Source organism: Python bivittatus, unplaced genomic scaffold (assembly GCF_059951505.1).
Source record: "Python bivittatus isolate LINGU-HERP-01145 unplaced genomic scaffold, Pbiv_v1 ctg000530_np1212, whole genome shotgun sequence".
Taxonomy (NCBI): Eukaryota; Metazoa; Chordata; class Lepidosauria; order Squamata; family Pythonidae; genus Python; species Python bivittatus.
The window spans coordinates 5,543,949-5,561,258 of NW_028277085.1; the positions used below are offsets into that span (position 1 = coordinate 5,543,949).

At 40.2% G+C, this 17,310-nt stretch overlaps 1 protein-coding gene across 5 annotated transcripts in view; it reads right to left on the reverse strand.

Annotated features, from left to right (window-relative positions):
- The window catches only part of NEO1 (neogenin 1), a 73,981-nt gene extending 58,780 nt beyond the window's left edge, over positions 1 to 15,201 (reverse strand). For 2 of the 5 annotated variants that reach the window (XM_088148457.1, XM_088148456.1), the window contains exon 1: positions 14,759 to 15,201. In XM_088148457.1, the coding sequence (XP_088004583.1) occupies positions 14,759 to 14,909 (151 nt within the window). In that variant the 5' untranslated portion in view covers positions 14,910 to 15,201. The remainder of the gene's footprint in view (positions 1 to 14,758) is intronic. The other 3 variants (XM_088148454.1, XM_088148452.1, XM_088148453.1) reach the window with 2 other exon arrangements.
- Between the last annotated feature and the right edge of the window lie 2,109 nt (positions 15,202 to 17,310).

A 17,310-nucleotide genomic window follows, 5' to 3' on the forward strand; every position in this document is an offset into this window, starting at 1 on the left:
GTCACTTCTTGTAAGATGGGCGGTGACCAAATTTGAATGAATGAATGAATGAATGAATGAATGAAAATACACACACACACTTTTTATGTGTGTTATGTGTTTTATGGTTTTATATTTTTAAAGCTGCACTGGGGTGGCATTTAATTTCGTTGTACGAGAAGTACAATGACAATAAAGATTACTACTACTACTACTAATACTACTATATATATATATATATATATATATATATATATAGGTTTTACAAAAGTTTAACAAAAAGTTGTTTAACCAAAAATTATGACATAATTACTTCCAAACTGACTCAAAGTTTTTATTAACAATAGCTACTAAACTCAAAGAAACTTTGCCTTCACATTTCCCAAGAAAGACACTGCTCATGTGGGAAAGGGCTTTCTTTTGCCATTAATTCTCTCCATCAGGAGAAATGTGGGCAGTTACTACCAAGAGATTCTAAAGAAACATGCAGTACCCATAACTCCCAGAAACCACATCAACAATAAATGGAGATGCCGTTTCCTAGTGGTGTTGTACAGTAGACAAGCAAAAAAGATGGGTAAATCATAGAATAGACCCAACAGAACTCCGTTCTCCCCATGGAAATACCCAGAGTCTTTTAAAAGCTCATACTAGGGCTAAGGGTTATTTGAGGAACTGACTCTTCCCAATTACACTACCTGTCCCATAAGGTCCAGCAGGAAGGGCATGCGGCATGATCCAGGTCCTGTCTTTAGGGAGCGCCATCTGGCAGGGCCCAGGAAGAGAGCCTCTTCTGTTATGGCACTCACACTTTGGAACATTATTCCCCAAGAGATTAGATTGGATCTGACCCTGTCAGCCTTTCACAAGGCCTTAAAGACACAGTTGTGTCACTGGCCTAGGGATCCAGGTGTATGTGTGAGCCTGTGCAATGGCTGTGCTGATTTGTATGGTTTTTACCTCTGCTCTGGATTATATGTAAGCTGTTTTTTCTTTATTGTTTTGTTTTTATGCTGTTTTTAATTATTGTTAGCTACCCAGAGTCATGAATTTGAAGGAAGGAGGGAGGGAGGGAGGGCTTCTCCCCCCAAGCTAAACTCTACCTACTGGGGGAGAAGATTTCTGTGTGTGCATGCATGTTTTGTTGACAAGAAAAATAAAATATTTTGATTTCTTAAAATTAAAACTGTCAGAAGTTGTTATAATAAATAGTTATAAATAGGGAGGCATTAAGGAGGCAGCAACAGCACATGACAATCTTGTTGCATCCTGTTGGTTCTTCCTTAACGGAAATGTCTATTTTTTTCTGGGGCCACATGGCTACTATGCAACCCCAGAAAATAGTACAGGTTTTTAAGGAGTGGCCAATAGATGCAATGAGTGTACCTAGTCTGCTCTGAAACACCTTTTCTGTTTTAGATACAAGTAGCTGCATAATATTAGTTGTAAAAAAAAATTAAATCATAGAAAATAGTCAAAAATTGGTTGAAAAAATCTCAAACACATATCAGAATCACTGAAGACCACAGGAAGAAGACAATGAATAGGTAAGAGTGGTAATTAGGCAAATGGTGAGTGACCTGGGGGTGGGGAAGTAGACGGCATCATGCATGTCATACCAACATTTGAATTGAACTGTATAGCTTGCCACAATATTTCACAAAATAATGTTGGGAATACATATAATTTCTCCTCTTCCTGAAGTTATCTTTAAGTTATAATGCTTCTAGGAATTCATTTCTTATTAGCATTTTTAGGTAAACACACTGATAATCAAATATGAAGACAGGAATGTCCAAGTATGGTGTCTGTCTTCCTAAATGTCAACTTATGATTAAAGCAATATATAAACATGAGATCCATTCCATTTGAAAGCTGTTTAGGAGCATCACATGCCAACAATCAACCTCTACCCAAAAGAACATTTATTTAATGAATAAGTTTATGTTGTTTGAAAGTAATTGTAGAAAAAGGCTTTCATAATAATGAAGCAACAAAATTACGGGTTTCTTTTTTTACACTGTAGTTCTTGCCAGAAAAATCTTGTGCCCTTTACATGAAGACAAAGCAAAAGTAGAAATCCTCATTTCCTAACTATTTCCTAGTTATTTTACAATTGCTTCCTTTCAGGAAGCTTATGCAGTCTGACTAGTTCCAACACTAATAATTTTCTTCAGAACTAAGCTATCCAACTATACTCCTACTCCTAGAACAGAAACAATGACAAATATAGGGTTCAGTGTTGAACAACAGAGTTTTCATTTTGGGAAAATATCTTTCCCAGGAACTCTATGGATCTCATCCGTAATAAATCCAGGTCTCCACAAATAAAAGTAATGCACCTACACTATTTACCAACTGTACTGGAAATTACAACTGTAAGAAGGGGCTAGGAAGCACAAACAGAGATTTCCCAAGCTTTGAACTATTTATCAGAAATGTACTTGTTTGTGTGCATACTGGATGTACTACATTCAGCCTCTATCCAAGCAATGCTTAGAGGGCATAGGTCTATTGTGATGAGAAAGTGGTGAATTGGTAATGGTTGATGGCTAAAAGAAGAACTTTCCATTCCTGTTTTGCACCTTTTTTCCTCTCAGAAGGGAAATGAAGCTCCAGCTCTTCACTGTTACATCACTGGGAGAACCAGGGAACTGTAGCATAGGATAGACAAAGAGAGAACTTAGCTAATTTAAATGAGCCCAAAACTCCTGGATCAGATGGATTATATCCCAGGGTACTGAAAAAAAACTAGTGGAGGTGATCACAGATCCATTCTTCGTAATTTTGAAACTTCCTGGACAACTGCGGAGGCTCCAGAAGGCTAGAGAAGAATGAATGTCATCCCATCTTCAAAAAGGAGAAGGACTTGGAAAATTGCATATCTGTCAGCTTCACTGCTGCTCTGCAGAATGCTAGTACAGTGTATTTCTTGACTGCTGGTTCCTTTACTGTTGATAGTCCATCTTACAAGGCAGAAGCTATCCACTACCTCAGTATCTGTACTGTGAATTCTAAGGCTGGTTGCTTTACTTATTGCCATTAGGTTGCTATTCTTTATATTTAACTTTAGTCCCATTTTTTTTCACTGTGATCCCTGGTTGTATATTAGCTGGAGCAAAAATGAAGGAGGTAGATATAAATACCATTGTAAAGCATTTATAAATGGTGACCTAGAAACCTGAAATTATTACCATCCCTATTTTGATAAATATAATTCAGCAGTATATTTTATGTATGGGACCAATTGAAATAAGCTGACTTTCTAAGAATTGCATGAGTTAATTAGATTTGTATTGTAAATTCTTTGATCATTTTCATATGTTATGATGGAAGCTTCTTATCACATCAGTTTTGTTCTCTTAAGGCAACTTCCTAGGCTATTATTATTATCATCACCATAATCAAATATGGAAGACAAAGATTACTGATTAATTAAGTACTTACAGAACAAGGATCCACAAGTTATAGCTTGGTTTAGTAACCAGCATTTATTTATGCTTATCATTAATGTTTGCTTTTTGCTGAAGCTTCTACAGAGGGGAGGAGTCTCTTACACTGTTTCTAACAATTTTATTGCTTATTCTTAAACAGTTTTATCCCACCCTTTCTCTAAGGTGCTTGTAGCAGCATACAATCTCCACTCCGTTTTTTTCCCCCTCTTACTGACATACATGAAGCAGAAATGCAGTGACTGATCCAAAGTCCCAGACCAACTTCATGATGGAAAAGGAATTTAAATCCAAGTCTACATGTTTTAATCACAATATTTAGCCATTATCACACACTAATCTGTAGAATACTATGTTTCCTCTGCAAATTAGAGTGGCAAGTCACTACAGCTCTTAGATCCCAATTTTCTTATTAACACTGGATGCTATTTACAATAAAATTGCTGCACATTTCCATTTAGTTCTGCATACAGCCACTGTTTTCTGTTCCCTGCTGTGGATACAGATCCCTAAATACTGCTCAACAAGAAGGCAAAAGTACCCAAACATTACTTGGATGGATTTTCCATTTTATATGTATGCACACATGGGCACGCACACACACACACACACACAAAGATTGCAATTCTGTACTCACTTCTTGGAAAGTAAGATCTACTGAACCCAGAATCCTAATTTTAAAGTCTGATGATTATAAAAGGATAAGCAAACATCCACAGAAATAATAGTACAAGTCTACCAACAAAAAGAAGACCATTTAGAGAAAGTAACATTTTACAAATATTTCACTTAACAGATTTTTTTAAAAGACTGTTTTAAGGAATACTTTTTCTAAACTGAGAGAACACTGACTGTTTTGTTTGAGACTGCCAAGAGCTATACACCAAAATCAGACTTTCTCCCCCCTAAAGTACACAATCTTAGCTCACATCACACAAGCTTCCTTGTTCCTGCTTAAGTGCTCTCTTCTGTGAAGCAAGGCTTTATATGCCTGTGGTGGAAAAAACCCACTAGTTTATTTCTCTTTCAAAATGTATGCAGTTAATTAAAGTGTAAAGTAATACCTGTTTTGAAAGTTTGGCACGGAGGAGTGACATGTTCTTTTAAATTGGGAATGTGCCAAAAAGAGGTCAATTTGTGCTCAAGAGTCATGTAAACTTTTCATTTTGGAATTCCTGCACATTTTTAAAAGGTTAGGAGGATTAGTTTGGTTATTTTAAGTTCGTCAAATTCTTTCTTCAGTTTTAAAATATGATTTTAATGATTTAGAAATGTAATGACTGGATTTTCCTTTCAATTTATCTTTCCCCTTAGGAGAATGCACTCTTTATTTCTATTCAATTTGAGAAAGATTCAAAGAAACAAAAATCGTTTTTAAACACAAATTCAGGGGTGCAAATAGAAGTTGTACAGCTTTTACTAAGAATCTCAAGAGTCATTTAGGAAACAGCAACATTTTTGAGCTTCCCAGTGTCACTCACCTCATGTAATTTTGCTGAGACTATAGCACTGCTACATATTTTGATTACTTGAATCTAAGAAAAATATAACCACAGGTGAGCAACCTGTGGCCTTCACCCCATAAGCAATCCTTGGTCTAATCTCATATGGCCCTCAATTAATTTCAAGAGCCCTCTGAAGAAAATCAATTCATCTTGGGTAGGAGCAATCTGTCAAGGAAGGAAGGAAGGATGGACAAAGGTATTAGAAAGAAGAGTAACTTCACCTCCCACTCCAGCCTCACTTATTGCTTGTTGAACTCTTTATTCACTACTGACATGCAGTTCCTACAGATTATTTCCAAAAAATATGACCCTCAACAGAAAAAAAGATAGTTTTAGTTTCCTAAGTATGCTGAGGAGAAACATCTCTACAAACTCCCTTTTAAAATTTTAAATGTATTATGAAAGGTCTGCATCAAAGGAACACTTTTATTTCATTTTCTGGATTATCTCCCCCCCAACAGAATACATTAGTTCGAACAATTGTGTTATGATCTGCAGACTATTAATATTAAGTACATTTCCAGCTGCATTACACTATACAACAGGCTCCAGTGATGATAGATATATTCATTATTTTTGATCTGAATGAAGAAAGTTTCCCTCATAAATACAAGTACACTTAAACATTTGTTGATCAATACTCTGGGGAAGGACTGGTTCATGTAGACATATATAATACCATTTTTAATCCCTATCATCAATACTGGTGGAGACACCCTTTTTCAAATCTTGAAAACCACTGCCAGTAAATAAAGAGTAAACAACTCAGAGCTAGAGAACTTCCATTATTCTTACATTCAACCTAAGAGTTTTTCAAATGGTTATTTTAAATCACTACAAGATGTTTCAAAATTATACTTTGCTACTTACAAAGTGCACTATTTACATAAGGTATAGACTGTAAAACTATATTCCACAATGAATCAATTATTTTCCAAAGTCCCTCTATACTTTGCCTTGTTACATCCTTATAAGTGAATTATACAAATTCCATAAGCAAACTGTGGCCAAGACACTAAATCCACTAAGGAAAGAAATTCAGATTACACATCTAATCTACAGACAATTTCAAAACTATATACAATGTAGTGGTATAGAGAATCACTACATTGGATATAAAATCACAGATCAAGTATATTTTTCCAAAAGGTGTGCATGATGTAATACAATCATGTCAACAAGAACTGGCAATTGTCCTCAGATGCATTATCAGCTGATAATGCTATGGGTCTGATCTAAGTTACCTGCTGAAATTCCTCACAGACAAGCAACAAAGCTTAGTTCAGCTTTTGGCAATTTGGATTTAAATAGCAGAATATTATCTCAGTTTTCCATATACTATCAACATATGTGTCATAGTTGGGTTCACACATTATAAATAAATCAATACTGGCTGGATTAAAAAACATTTTTTGAAGATTCAGTCAGAAGTACTATGACTGGGATCATACAGCATGCTACTTCCTGTTAAGGGCTTCAAATATACCTGGGCTCTATTAAGTAAAATATCAGATACACCTTATGAAAATTATCAAGAATATGATCTAGCCAAGCTGAGTATCTTACTGAACTAAATGGGATAATTAAATAAACATTGAAACATATAGAATATATAAGTCCTTAGTAAACTGAATTCTGATATATAAGTTGCACATTTTTATCTGAAACATGAACAATGAAAAACTAAAGTGAAGTGACTGACACAAATATTTTAATTTATTAAAACAAATGGCAATTAATGTTTACATATTAAACTCATTTAATTCTGCATTCAAAATAATTATACTATCCACTTAAACTTACAATAACTCCTTAATATATTACCCATACCTGTCTTTAGAACTATGAAAACAAATCTTGACTTCATATTATAAAGTCAAGTTTACCCATATTTAATATATAAATTCTGACAAAATATCACAAACTAGTATTTCTAGCATGTTTATTATACTGCAGGATAAATCCAAGAATGCACCAATGTTCTCAGTAAATAGAGTCACATGTTATTAAATAATACCAAACCTGTCTTCAAAAGTTTAAATATCTCCCATTCCCGAGAACCACAATTTAACTATGCTAAACGTGAACACTGCTTTACAAAATAATATAATGTGCAAGAACAAACATATCAAGCTAAAATTTACTTGTGAAAAACCATTACTTCAAATTTGGAATATATAGTATTTATTTCAAATGTATTCTTTAAAGGTTAATATTTATAGCAATGTAAAAAATAACTATTATTACAGTGGTGATGTGATAGGATATTCAAGGAACCCAAGCATACATACATGTATATATGAGGTAAGCCTAAGCATTTTTTGGTCTAACTTGCTTGTATATATTCTCACCAAAGGAAAATGTTAGTCTATATACCAAATGACAACATACTAAGATGGCAGCTGATCAAAAGGAAAAATGCAAATATGAATTGCTTCTACAGTCTTTGAAGAATGTAATGACAGACCTACAAAGGAAATTGTTGTACTGTATCAAATACTATCATTAACAGCACTACTTTCAGACGTCATTAGATCCCACTGGATCCATTTATACTGCTTGAGGATCCAACACTAGCATCTCAGTACTGTATGGGAAACATCAACACAACAAAATTACTTCTGTATCATTAATGACTAGCAGACTGTTGCAGAACTGCAATATATTATGTCTAGTATGCACTGGAGAAATACTATAAAATACACTCACAATCCTCCTGTCTATCATCAAGTACATTAGTTAACAAAGCAAACTACAATACAACACAGAGTAGGAAAGACAACTAGGAACAGACCTATGTGAAACTAGGCTTCCAGGCATTTTGTTCCAGCTGCTGCTTTTGCCCACTTCACAGCCAGGCGATAGAACAAACTCTCCCTGTACCCAAACCTGCGCCTATCCAAGAATTCTGTGTAATGATCACCTCAGTGTATGAGACCACAACATTTCAATAGAAAATATTATTTGCAACTGAATAACAACAAAATGCAGAGCATTATAGAAAAGACCATAATTCCAACATATAATAGAAATTGCATTACATCTAACCACGTATATTGTAGTGACTGAACTCAATGGCATTCCAGGAATTATTACTGACTCTTAGCCAATAATAATAAGGGATATTTTGTCCTTCACATCAATGCTTTTAAAAAGTCTGTATTTAAAAATCTTATATTTACCTAACTTGCTATTGCTAGTGACTTTTTCTATCACTGCCCTGAGAGAATAAGGAAGAGCAATGATACTTCATCTTTCCTATGCCCTTTAAAACCCAAACTGTTCTGGGCTTTGAAGGGCCTGATCAGGTTCCTGGGACAGTACTGCATATTGGGTGGGTCAGGGAAAGTTGTCTAGGAAATGACAGCCAAAATACATTAAAAAACAAGATGCAGAAACTCGGAAGAAGCTAGGTATAAAAAGTAAAAATGAAGAGCTATTAAACACATAAATAAATGTTAGTTTAATTAGCTCTTTGAAGTCTCATAATGAGATGCATCATACTGCAATTCAATTAAACCACATTGTGCATTTTAGAATAATCTACAACCTACTTTCTGACATTTCAGACTCGATTAGTTTATCAAAAATACAAATATAAACATATATGCATGCTCACTCAAATACATAGGATGCTAGTTAGATTTCCATTAGTTTGTAAGACATATAATGAGTGTTACTAGTGTTACTTTATGCAAAGTACAGCTTGAAAAACAATGAATATCTCAATATCCATCTCAAAGCAGTGCAATATACAGAAAGGTATCATCTAGGAGCAGAAGGATACAAATCCTCCCAGCCCATTCCCCTCTCAATGACATCATGAGTACACTGGAGCTAAGTTACCACTAATTCAAAACTGACACTTAGGAAGTTGGATACCTAATCAATATATTTTTAATTTCCTTTTCACAACTCTATTTCAGATTGAATGCAGGTATCCACTCCTATACGCCAACAGTTTTTAATTAACTTATTTTCTATGGGAAATAAATATCAAATTGTTCAATACCTCTAGTGCTGATTATTATGGACTGAAGTATTTACTCATTTCTTTCTTAGGCAAGGACAAAAAGATGTTGAGTTTCACTGCAGAAATATATTTAAGATTAAATTGTGCAAGAAACAGACACTCCATGGATACAGCCATTCATGTATAGCATATAGTTTTTCTTCTACGCAAGGAGAATAAATGCTGATGGATAATCTCTTCAGAGAATCCTGTTTCAAGTATTCTTAAGAGACAGGCCAAAGTGTTATTGTATCCTTATCATAAAGTTATTAATGAATAATCTGTTTCAAGGAGATTAAAGAAGAAAGTCACATTTATAATCTTCTCATGCTATGCATTACCCTTTACATTTTTATGTTGTAATATATGATGTGTGCATTTACGTAAAATACTATTGAAAAGTAAAGCCAATCAAATTAGCATGACTATAAAAAGCATGATAATGAATTCTTTAAATGGGTAATCAATGTTTAAGCAATAGTACAGCTAAAAAAGTTTAGATGGCAGAGAGACTTAATCAGTAAGTATAAACCAAGGGCTATTGTTATTATTATTGCTATTACCTTATATTTTCTGTAATTACTTATTTCTTAATGTTTTAATTGTATGATTGTTTACATTGTATTGTCATGAACTGCTGTGACCCTATTGGTTTAATAGTATACAAATACAATAAATAAACTGATAAATAAATTCCTGATGAAATCTGACCATCACATTCTGGACATTTTCTCTTATTAACACCTCACCACAATTTCCTACTTTAGTAACCCATAGGCATAAAGTTCCATTTCCTCCGTTCTCCATCATAACCACAAAAGAATAAATCTCGGCATATAATTGGCAATTGCCTTCCTAAAGCTCATACATTATATTTCTGCTTTGATAGCTCAGAGAGCTGGGCCTTTCACACACATATATTCTCCCTCATAGGGTATTCTTCTTTCCTGGCAGTTCAACAGTGCTGCATCAGGCATTTTGACTGTGAAACCATTAACACAGTAAACCCTCAATTTTATATACCTTTGATTAGCAGATTTCAGATGTGATGGACAAAATCTGTCTGTACATTGTATGGTTCTGCACTTGCATAAAATTCCATTCCCATTTATGCATGTGTAAATTACGCATGCTAAAAATCCCATTCTCATGCATGCATAAAATTACATTCACATTTAACAGACATTCTGCTTTAATGGATAACCCTTCACAGTATTACCTGGTTAAATCAAGGGATTACTATATGAAAAAGTTTGTCATACAACTCTTAAAATATTAAGTTTGGTAAGTTAATTGTTGTGATGATGCTTTTGAGAACATTTGTCTTGTTCTCAAATAAAGGGTACAAAGCTACTAATCTGGACACCAAGTTCTACCAGAGCTAAAATGCTGTCCATACTTTTTAACCCTTCTCTCTGTGGGGAATCCATGGGTGGAGGGACACAGGTGATGTTATGTCATCATCAAGCAAATGATGCAAAGTAATAATGCAAATGACTGAAATATGTAATTCCTATTTAGCCAGTTTATCATTGAGCAGATGGTTGGGAACCAGCTCAATGACAGACTAGCTAAGAGCCAATGTGACACCAAAGAATAATGGAGAATTCTCACATTTTCTCCAGTCAAACTTGGTCACTGACCTTAAATACACAAATCTGAATTTGAATTATGTTAAATAGAGCACTAGTTCCTCAAACTAACATGGCTTTTAAAAATACCTGTCTTGGGAAATGCAAATGAGAAATACATTGCCTCTTCTTGATCAAGCTACATTAATTTTCCATAAACCTGTCTTATAAAAATAAGTGTTATATTTGTTTTGCTAGTGGATATATAAAAACCCAGGTTTTGCAATAGATTATGAAGAAACAGCATAAAGCACTGGGCCACCCATTGCAGCAATAGCCCCAAGAACAGCAATTTACTCTCCTTTCCATGCAGGGATGGAAGCCTCTATTGACCCTAACTTCCACTCCTTTATCTACATAGTTTCTTCCTGCATTGGGACAGAGTATTTGAAACTGATTTTTAGAAGCAGAAGAGTTCTGGTTGTTCACTTCAGCTCTGAGATAATTCCATTTATCTCAGTCATTATCTGTCTTATTTCATCTATCACAATGGTAACAATCACAGCAATAGTATGGTGTAGATATTGTTTCACATATTCCATACCTTCCTCTATTATACTGAGACCGCTACAGTATAGTGGGGGGGAGGGGAGCCTGGATTCCCTTTGATTCAAGGAAACACTACCCTCCATGATACTATAATTCTCCCATCTTGCTCTTTGGGCAGATGATAGTAGCAATTCAAACAGTGAAGGTAAAGGAACCTCCCAGAGTCACTTGTGTGAGATGGGCAGCTATGTAAATGTGATGTATGTATGTATGAATAAATAAATGTTAGCAGCCATGTTGAAAATCACACTGCTCTAATAACATATTGTGGAAGGTTTTTTGTTGGTGGGAAAAGTTTTTTATACTATCTCAGCATCTCAGAAATTTTGTCTTATGACAGTTGCCATGTGAAGTGCTACACTAAAGAGTCATGGCTGACTGCTTTGAGTGAATCATCAGCAATTCTCAAGGGAAACAATTTAGAGATGAAGCCATTGTACCCCACTCAGTTAGTTGCTCCTATTCATTACCTCCATCCCAGAGGTTTTTTGCATAGTAGCATAAGATCACTTGGACAGTTGCAGACACCCACCACTATCTACAACATGACCATTTTCAAGGACAGAATTTATTATCTATTTATCTATCTACCTATCTATCATGTTTATATCCTACTGCAATCCAAGGACTCTTGGCAGTTTCCATTATATGAAAAATTAATTAAAATACCCACAGTACATTAAACATAAAAATTAAATATAAATCATAAAATCATAAACCAATAAATTCTGTTAGCAATAATTACAAAAACAAAATAAAGGCAAAAATAAAAATGAGAATAAAAGATGGCCCAAGTCATGAACTCAGCTGGAAAGCTCTCCAAAAGAGCTCAATTTTTAACATCCTTCTAAAAATAATCAGGGAGAAGGCTAGTTTGATCTCCCTTGGGAAAGTATTCTAAAACACTGGTGATGCCACTGAAAATCAAGGGCTTCCTGGCCTCAACTGCCTTCACCTCCTTGAAGTGTGGGATCATAAGGAGCTTCCCCTTAGATGCTCTGGATCAATTCAGGTTGGTGCAGACATTCCTATAGGTACTAAATCTGTAGGCACTAGTTCTAAATCTACATTGAAAACATATCACCAGAAGCCCTTCACACAGTGTCAGAGTTGGTGACTTACAGTGTGCAATTATAATAGAAGAGATTTTTTTCAGCAGTAGCCTCCCAGTAGTAATACATTTCCCCAAAAAGCTACCTGACATTTAGTCTATTACCTTTTTAGCACCTTTTTCTTTCTAGGTCTTTTAAACTGTGCTGTGATTTTAATACCATTTGTGTACTTTAATTTTTATCCCTCTACTCTTTATTTTAATCAACTAATGTTTTCTGTTTCTTTATTGTATATTTCTTATAATGATTGTTAGTTTTATGTTATAAGCCACACAAACAAATTTTCTTACAGAATAGCACATAAATAAAAGTAAATAGAAAACCAAAACATTTCAAGTACTAAGTCACTCTCCAAAAATGTAGACAAAGAACACCCCCAAACATTTATGACTGACTTCTCAAACTATCAGTAGCCACAACTATTGCCATGTCAGGACTTTTGCATGTCAGTCATCTAAGTACATGTCAAGACTGGAAGGACACAAGGACACTAAGCTTCCACTCAAATATATACTTGAAAACTGTTAGTGAGGTAAGGATCATAAGGCATAAACTAGAACCAGCATACAGTTTTAAAAGGTACCATTCATTACTATTCAGTATTTCAGCCTTCTCCAACATGTTGCCCTTTAGATGTTTTGGACTACAACTGGCATCATCCTCAGGCAACATGTTTAAAGTTGTAATTAAAACAACCGGAAGGTATGAAATAGGTGAAATAAGTGTTAGCCATTTGCAGTTTACATGCCTTTTCTCAGTATTATGATTTACAGAAATATAAATTTGAGGTAACTTCCCAGCTAAATGGTAAAGGAATGTGCTCTAATCAACATTCCCTACGTGTGCACACATTTACTGCCAAAAAATATACACTGGCAACTATATTTTCAAATACAGTTGTATTTGAATACATTAGTTTCAGCCATATGCCATAACCACAGGATACACATTATGCCAGAAATACTACATACACTGAAAAGCTGATGCAGACCACTACAGATATAATACCCTGAAACTAAAAACAAAACCATGGCAAATATAGTAAATAGCTTGATGTGTCATGTCAAAAATCAAGCATAACCATTGGAGGCTGTTTTAGCTACTTCTGAGCAGACTAAATTTTCTTATCTGTTTTAATATCGCTTCTCCTTACGGCATTATAAGAATCTAGCCTCATATAGTGCAGGGTAAGGGTATGCACATTTTTAATTTAAAGCATTTCAAATGTGAAATGTTGCAGGTTCAAAACATTTTGCACCCCCCTAATGCAGGGCTGTAACTTACACATTCCTCAGGCAGTTAATTAACTTTACTTTCAATAATACAAAAAGCCAGCGATGTGGGCAGTTCACTAATTGCTAATACAAGCTCAAAGAGGCTGCCACCTTGCCCAGGTTTCTAGAGTAAACAAGCACAGGGTCACACTACACACCCACCAGACTGAAGGCTATGTCAGCGTGCCGCTGCACCTGACATAACTTAAGGATAATGAACATCCACAGCATTACACACCAGCTCCTTTTCACTAGTAAAAATACATGCTTGCAGAAAGCCAAGCAGGTGGTTTTTTTCCCCCTTAAACAAGAATACCACCAGGTTCCCCCTACCATTTCCCTTCCATCTCAAGAGAGCTCTGCTCATCCAATGCAATGGGGCGGGGGGGGGGGGGAGTATTCATTGATGAATAACCAACCAAAGACGCACTTTTGCAGGGGCTCCCTTCTTCCTACTCTAGTAGAGTAGTAAGGCGCGTAGTAGATGGCACAAGCAACTATCTATTATGGAGAGGTGCAGTGGCCTCTGCTGGTACACCAAACACGTCCGGATAGGACTCTTACAAGTGGAGCAGACCTGTGTGTTTTTTTCCCTTGGGGGAGCTGGTGGGGAGGGGGAGAGAGAGGGAAAAAAGCCTGCCTTTCCATCCCTAAGAGCAGATTTTCCTGGGTCGAGAAAGGGGGAGAAAGAGAGCCCCTTTGCAACGCCTCTTGGCAGCCCATCTCAGGCACCACAACTGCCTGCCTGGATCTCCAAGTCTTTTCCCCAGGTCGGTTTGCTGACAAAAGATCCACACCAGCACCACCTCACACACACACGCACACACACGCGCGCACACACGTACACGCAGGGGCAGAGTCCTGGAAGGCAAACGGGGGGGGGGAGAGAGAAAGAGAAAGAGAGAAAAAGAGAGAGGGAGAGGGAGAGGGAGAGGAGGGATCCCCGCCTGCTGCTGCCGAGGCCGGCGCCTGCGGCGGCTCCTTCGCAGCATCAGCGCCGGGACACGCGCTCCGAAGCCGGCCGCGGCTCCGACCTTCCCCGGGCTGGGGGCTCCCTTTTGGAGGGGAATTCCGCGGCGGGGGCGAGGACGGAGATGCCAAGGGGACCCCCCGTGCCGACGGAGCCGGGCCCTCCCCGCCGGCAGGCACCCCACGGCCCCCGCCGGAGCCGGTCGGAGGGCCGGGGCAGCGGCGGCGCGGGACCCCTCGCGAGGCGCCCCGCGCGCCCCCCGCCGGGCGCTCACCTGCGGGCGGGAGGTGCTGCTGAGGCGGCGAGGAGGCGCTCCGGGCGGCGGCGGCGGCGGCGGCGCGGGCGGCGGACTCGGGGCGCTGCCCGCAGAGCAGCGCGACCCAGAGCGAGCCGAGCAGCAGCCGCCAGGCTCCCCGCGCCGCCATCGCTCCCCCGCGCGCCGGCCGGGAAGGAGAGGGGGCGCGGCGGCCCCTCCGCCAAGCGGGAGCAGCGCCTCCTGCTCCCCGCCGAGGAAGGGGCGAGCGGCGGGGAAAGCGGCCCCGGAGGCGCTCGCCGGGTCACTCCATGGCGGGTCGGTCCCACCGCCGGCGCTCCTTCTCGCCTCACACTCGCACACTCACGCACACTCGCGCGGGCAGCGGCGGCGGCAGGAGGAGCAACAGCCTGGCGCGCTCCCGCTCCGGCGCGAGACGCGCGCTCCCGCGCCCCCTCCTCCCCCTCCCTCGCGCTCCCAACCACCGTCCCTCGTCCGTTTGCCAGGCGCGCAGGCGCGCCCGCCTTCCCATTGATCCTCCTGAGTGAGTGTGTGCGTGTGAGGGAGGGAGGGAGGGAGAGCGCGCGCCGAGCTGAGCTGACAGAATTCCAAAGGAGGGGGGAGGGGATCGGCCCGGCAGGAGCCGAGGAAGCCCCGAGGAGGCGTGTCCGCGTGCGCACGCGCGCGGGCTCGCCGAAGCCGCGGCAAGCGCTGCACGCCCGCCGCCACCTCCTCCCCCTTCCCCCCATGACGCTCCTGTCTCACGGACATTCCCGAACTCCGCCCCGACGAGTGACGGAGGGGAGCGGGAAGGAAAACCCGGCGAGAGAGAATTCCAGAGGAGGAGGAGGAGGAGGAGAAGCAGCGGAGTCGATTCCGCTTAGAGAAACGGGACGGGGACGGGGAGGAGGAGGGTGGAAAGAAACGGGGATCGGGACGGAGACAAAACCCGTCCTGGCTCTTCGGCTGCCGGGGACGGGAACAGCAGGGCTCCCGCACCGCGAGGGAGGTGCGTTGGCTGACCGAGAAAGGGACGGTGGGGCTAAGGATGGCACCTCGGGGTGAAACCCTGCGCCCCATACCCCCTATTCAGTGGCTGGAACCGTTGCATGGCAGACGAGCTGGGTGTGCACGCGCACGGCTTCTGCCCCGAGCACCCCGATCCGCACTGACCACGGCGCAGTGACTACGGTGGCACCGCTGCTTTGTAATGGGGAGGAACCTTCGCAGAGCTGAATTAAAGACCCACAGGCTGCAATTGCTGCTTTCCGGTTGCTGGGTGGGGGAGAAACAGCAGGATTGCATCCTACAGCCTTCCCGGATCCATTAGCCCTGCCAGCTCTGGCTTGCATGAATCGGCGCGACCCCGAGAGGGCGCCGCGCAGCCAGGTGCGTGTCTCTCTGCTGCCCTCCAGTGGCCGGTCGGATGTGTATAGCCCTGGCTGGGATGGGACCCAACTCCCCAGAGTCCTGCTAAAATAGCCAGACACCTGGAGCTGTAAGGGGCCTGCAGAAAAATGGCACGCTTTATACAGTTTTAAGGGCTGCATTTCTCGTTCATCCGCTAATGGCCTGGTTTCCAAAGCTTGCTTCCAACACAGGCTGTAAACCCGTCAGGTACGCGCTAGCTTTACGCAGGAATCAGCCCCGTACGGCTCGGACAACCCACTTTGAACAGCCCCCTTTCCAACTGGTTTTCCACAAGTCCTTTGAAACATGGTTATCCCATCAATCTGGGAGTTGGAGCACGGTGAGCTTGGGGTCCCTTTGGCAGTGAAAGATTTCTTTTCTGGCGCCACTGAATTGATTTGAATTTGATTCACGTGCCCGGCGCGATATATAAATGTTGTGTGATTGCTATGCTTTGTATTGATGGATTAATTAGGTGCCATCAAATCGTTGTCGACTCTTAGCAACCACATAGACAGATCTTCTCCGTGATGATCTGTCCCTAACTTGGTCCTTCTGGTCCTCCAACGGTGCCCCCACCACCACTGTAACTGAGTCCACCCACCTTGCTGCTCGCCATCCTCTTCTCTTTCCTTCCACACTTCCTAAGATAAGAGCCTTCTCCAGACAGCTGGGACTTCGCATAATGTGTCCGAAGTCGGATCATTTGAGCCTGGTCATTTGTGCCTCGAGCGAGAACTCTGAGCTGATGTTTTGCATTGTATCGTCCTTAATCTGACCTATGCAGGTTGAGAGGTAGGGCGCTCAGAGTCTTTGATGATTAGAGCACAATATAAACCCAGAAGAATAAAGTCAAGTATTTATGGAACAGCTGGCTGTGACACATGTCCTAATTATTAAAAAAATAAAAATAATAACTCTAGGAATCTCACATCTACAGCACATCCTGTTTTCCATCATAACACTCAAAGATGTAGAGCGCAAGGTGTAGCTCTCAGAGGACCCCACCGTAGAAGAAGCAAAAGTTCCACGCGGTGGGATTGTGAAAGTTACATCTTCGTGCCCTTGGACTGCACATGGAGAATCTTTTAGCCAGGAACAGGAGGTGATTTTCCAGTGCTGAAAATGTTCTTCCCTTTCCACCCTTTGCCACGTTGACTCTC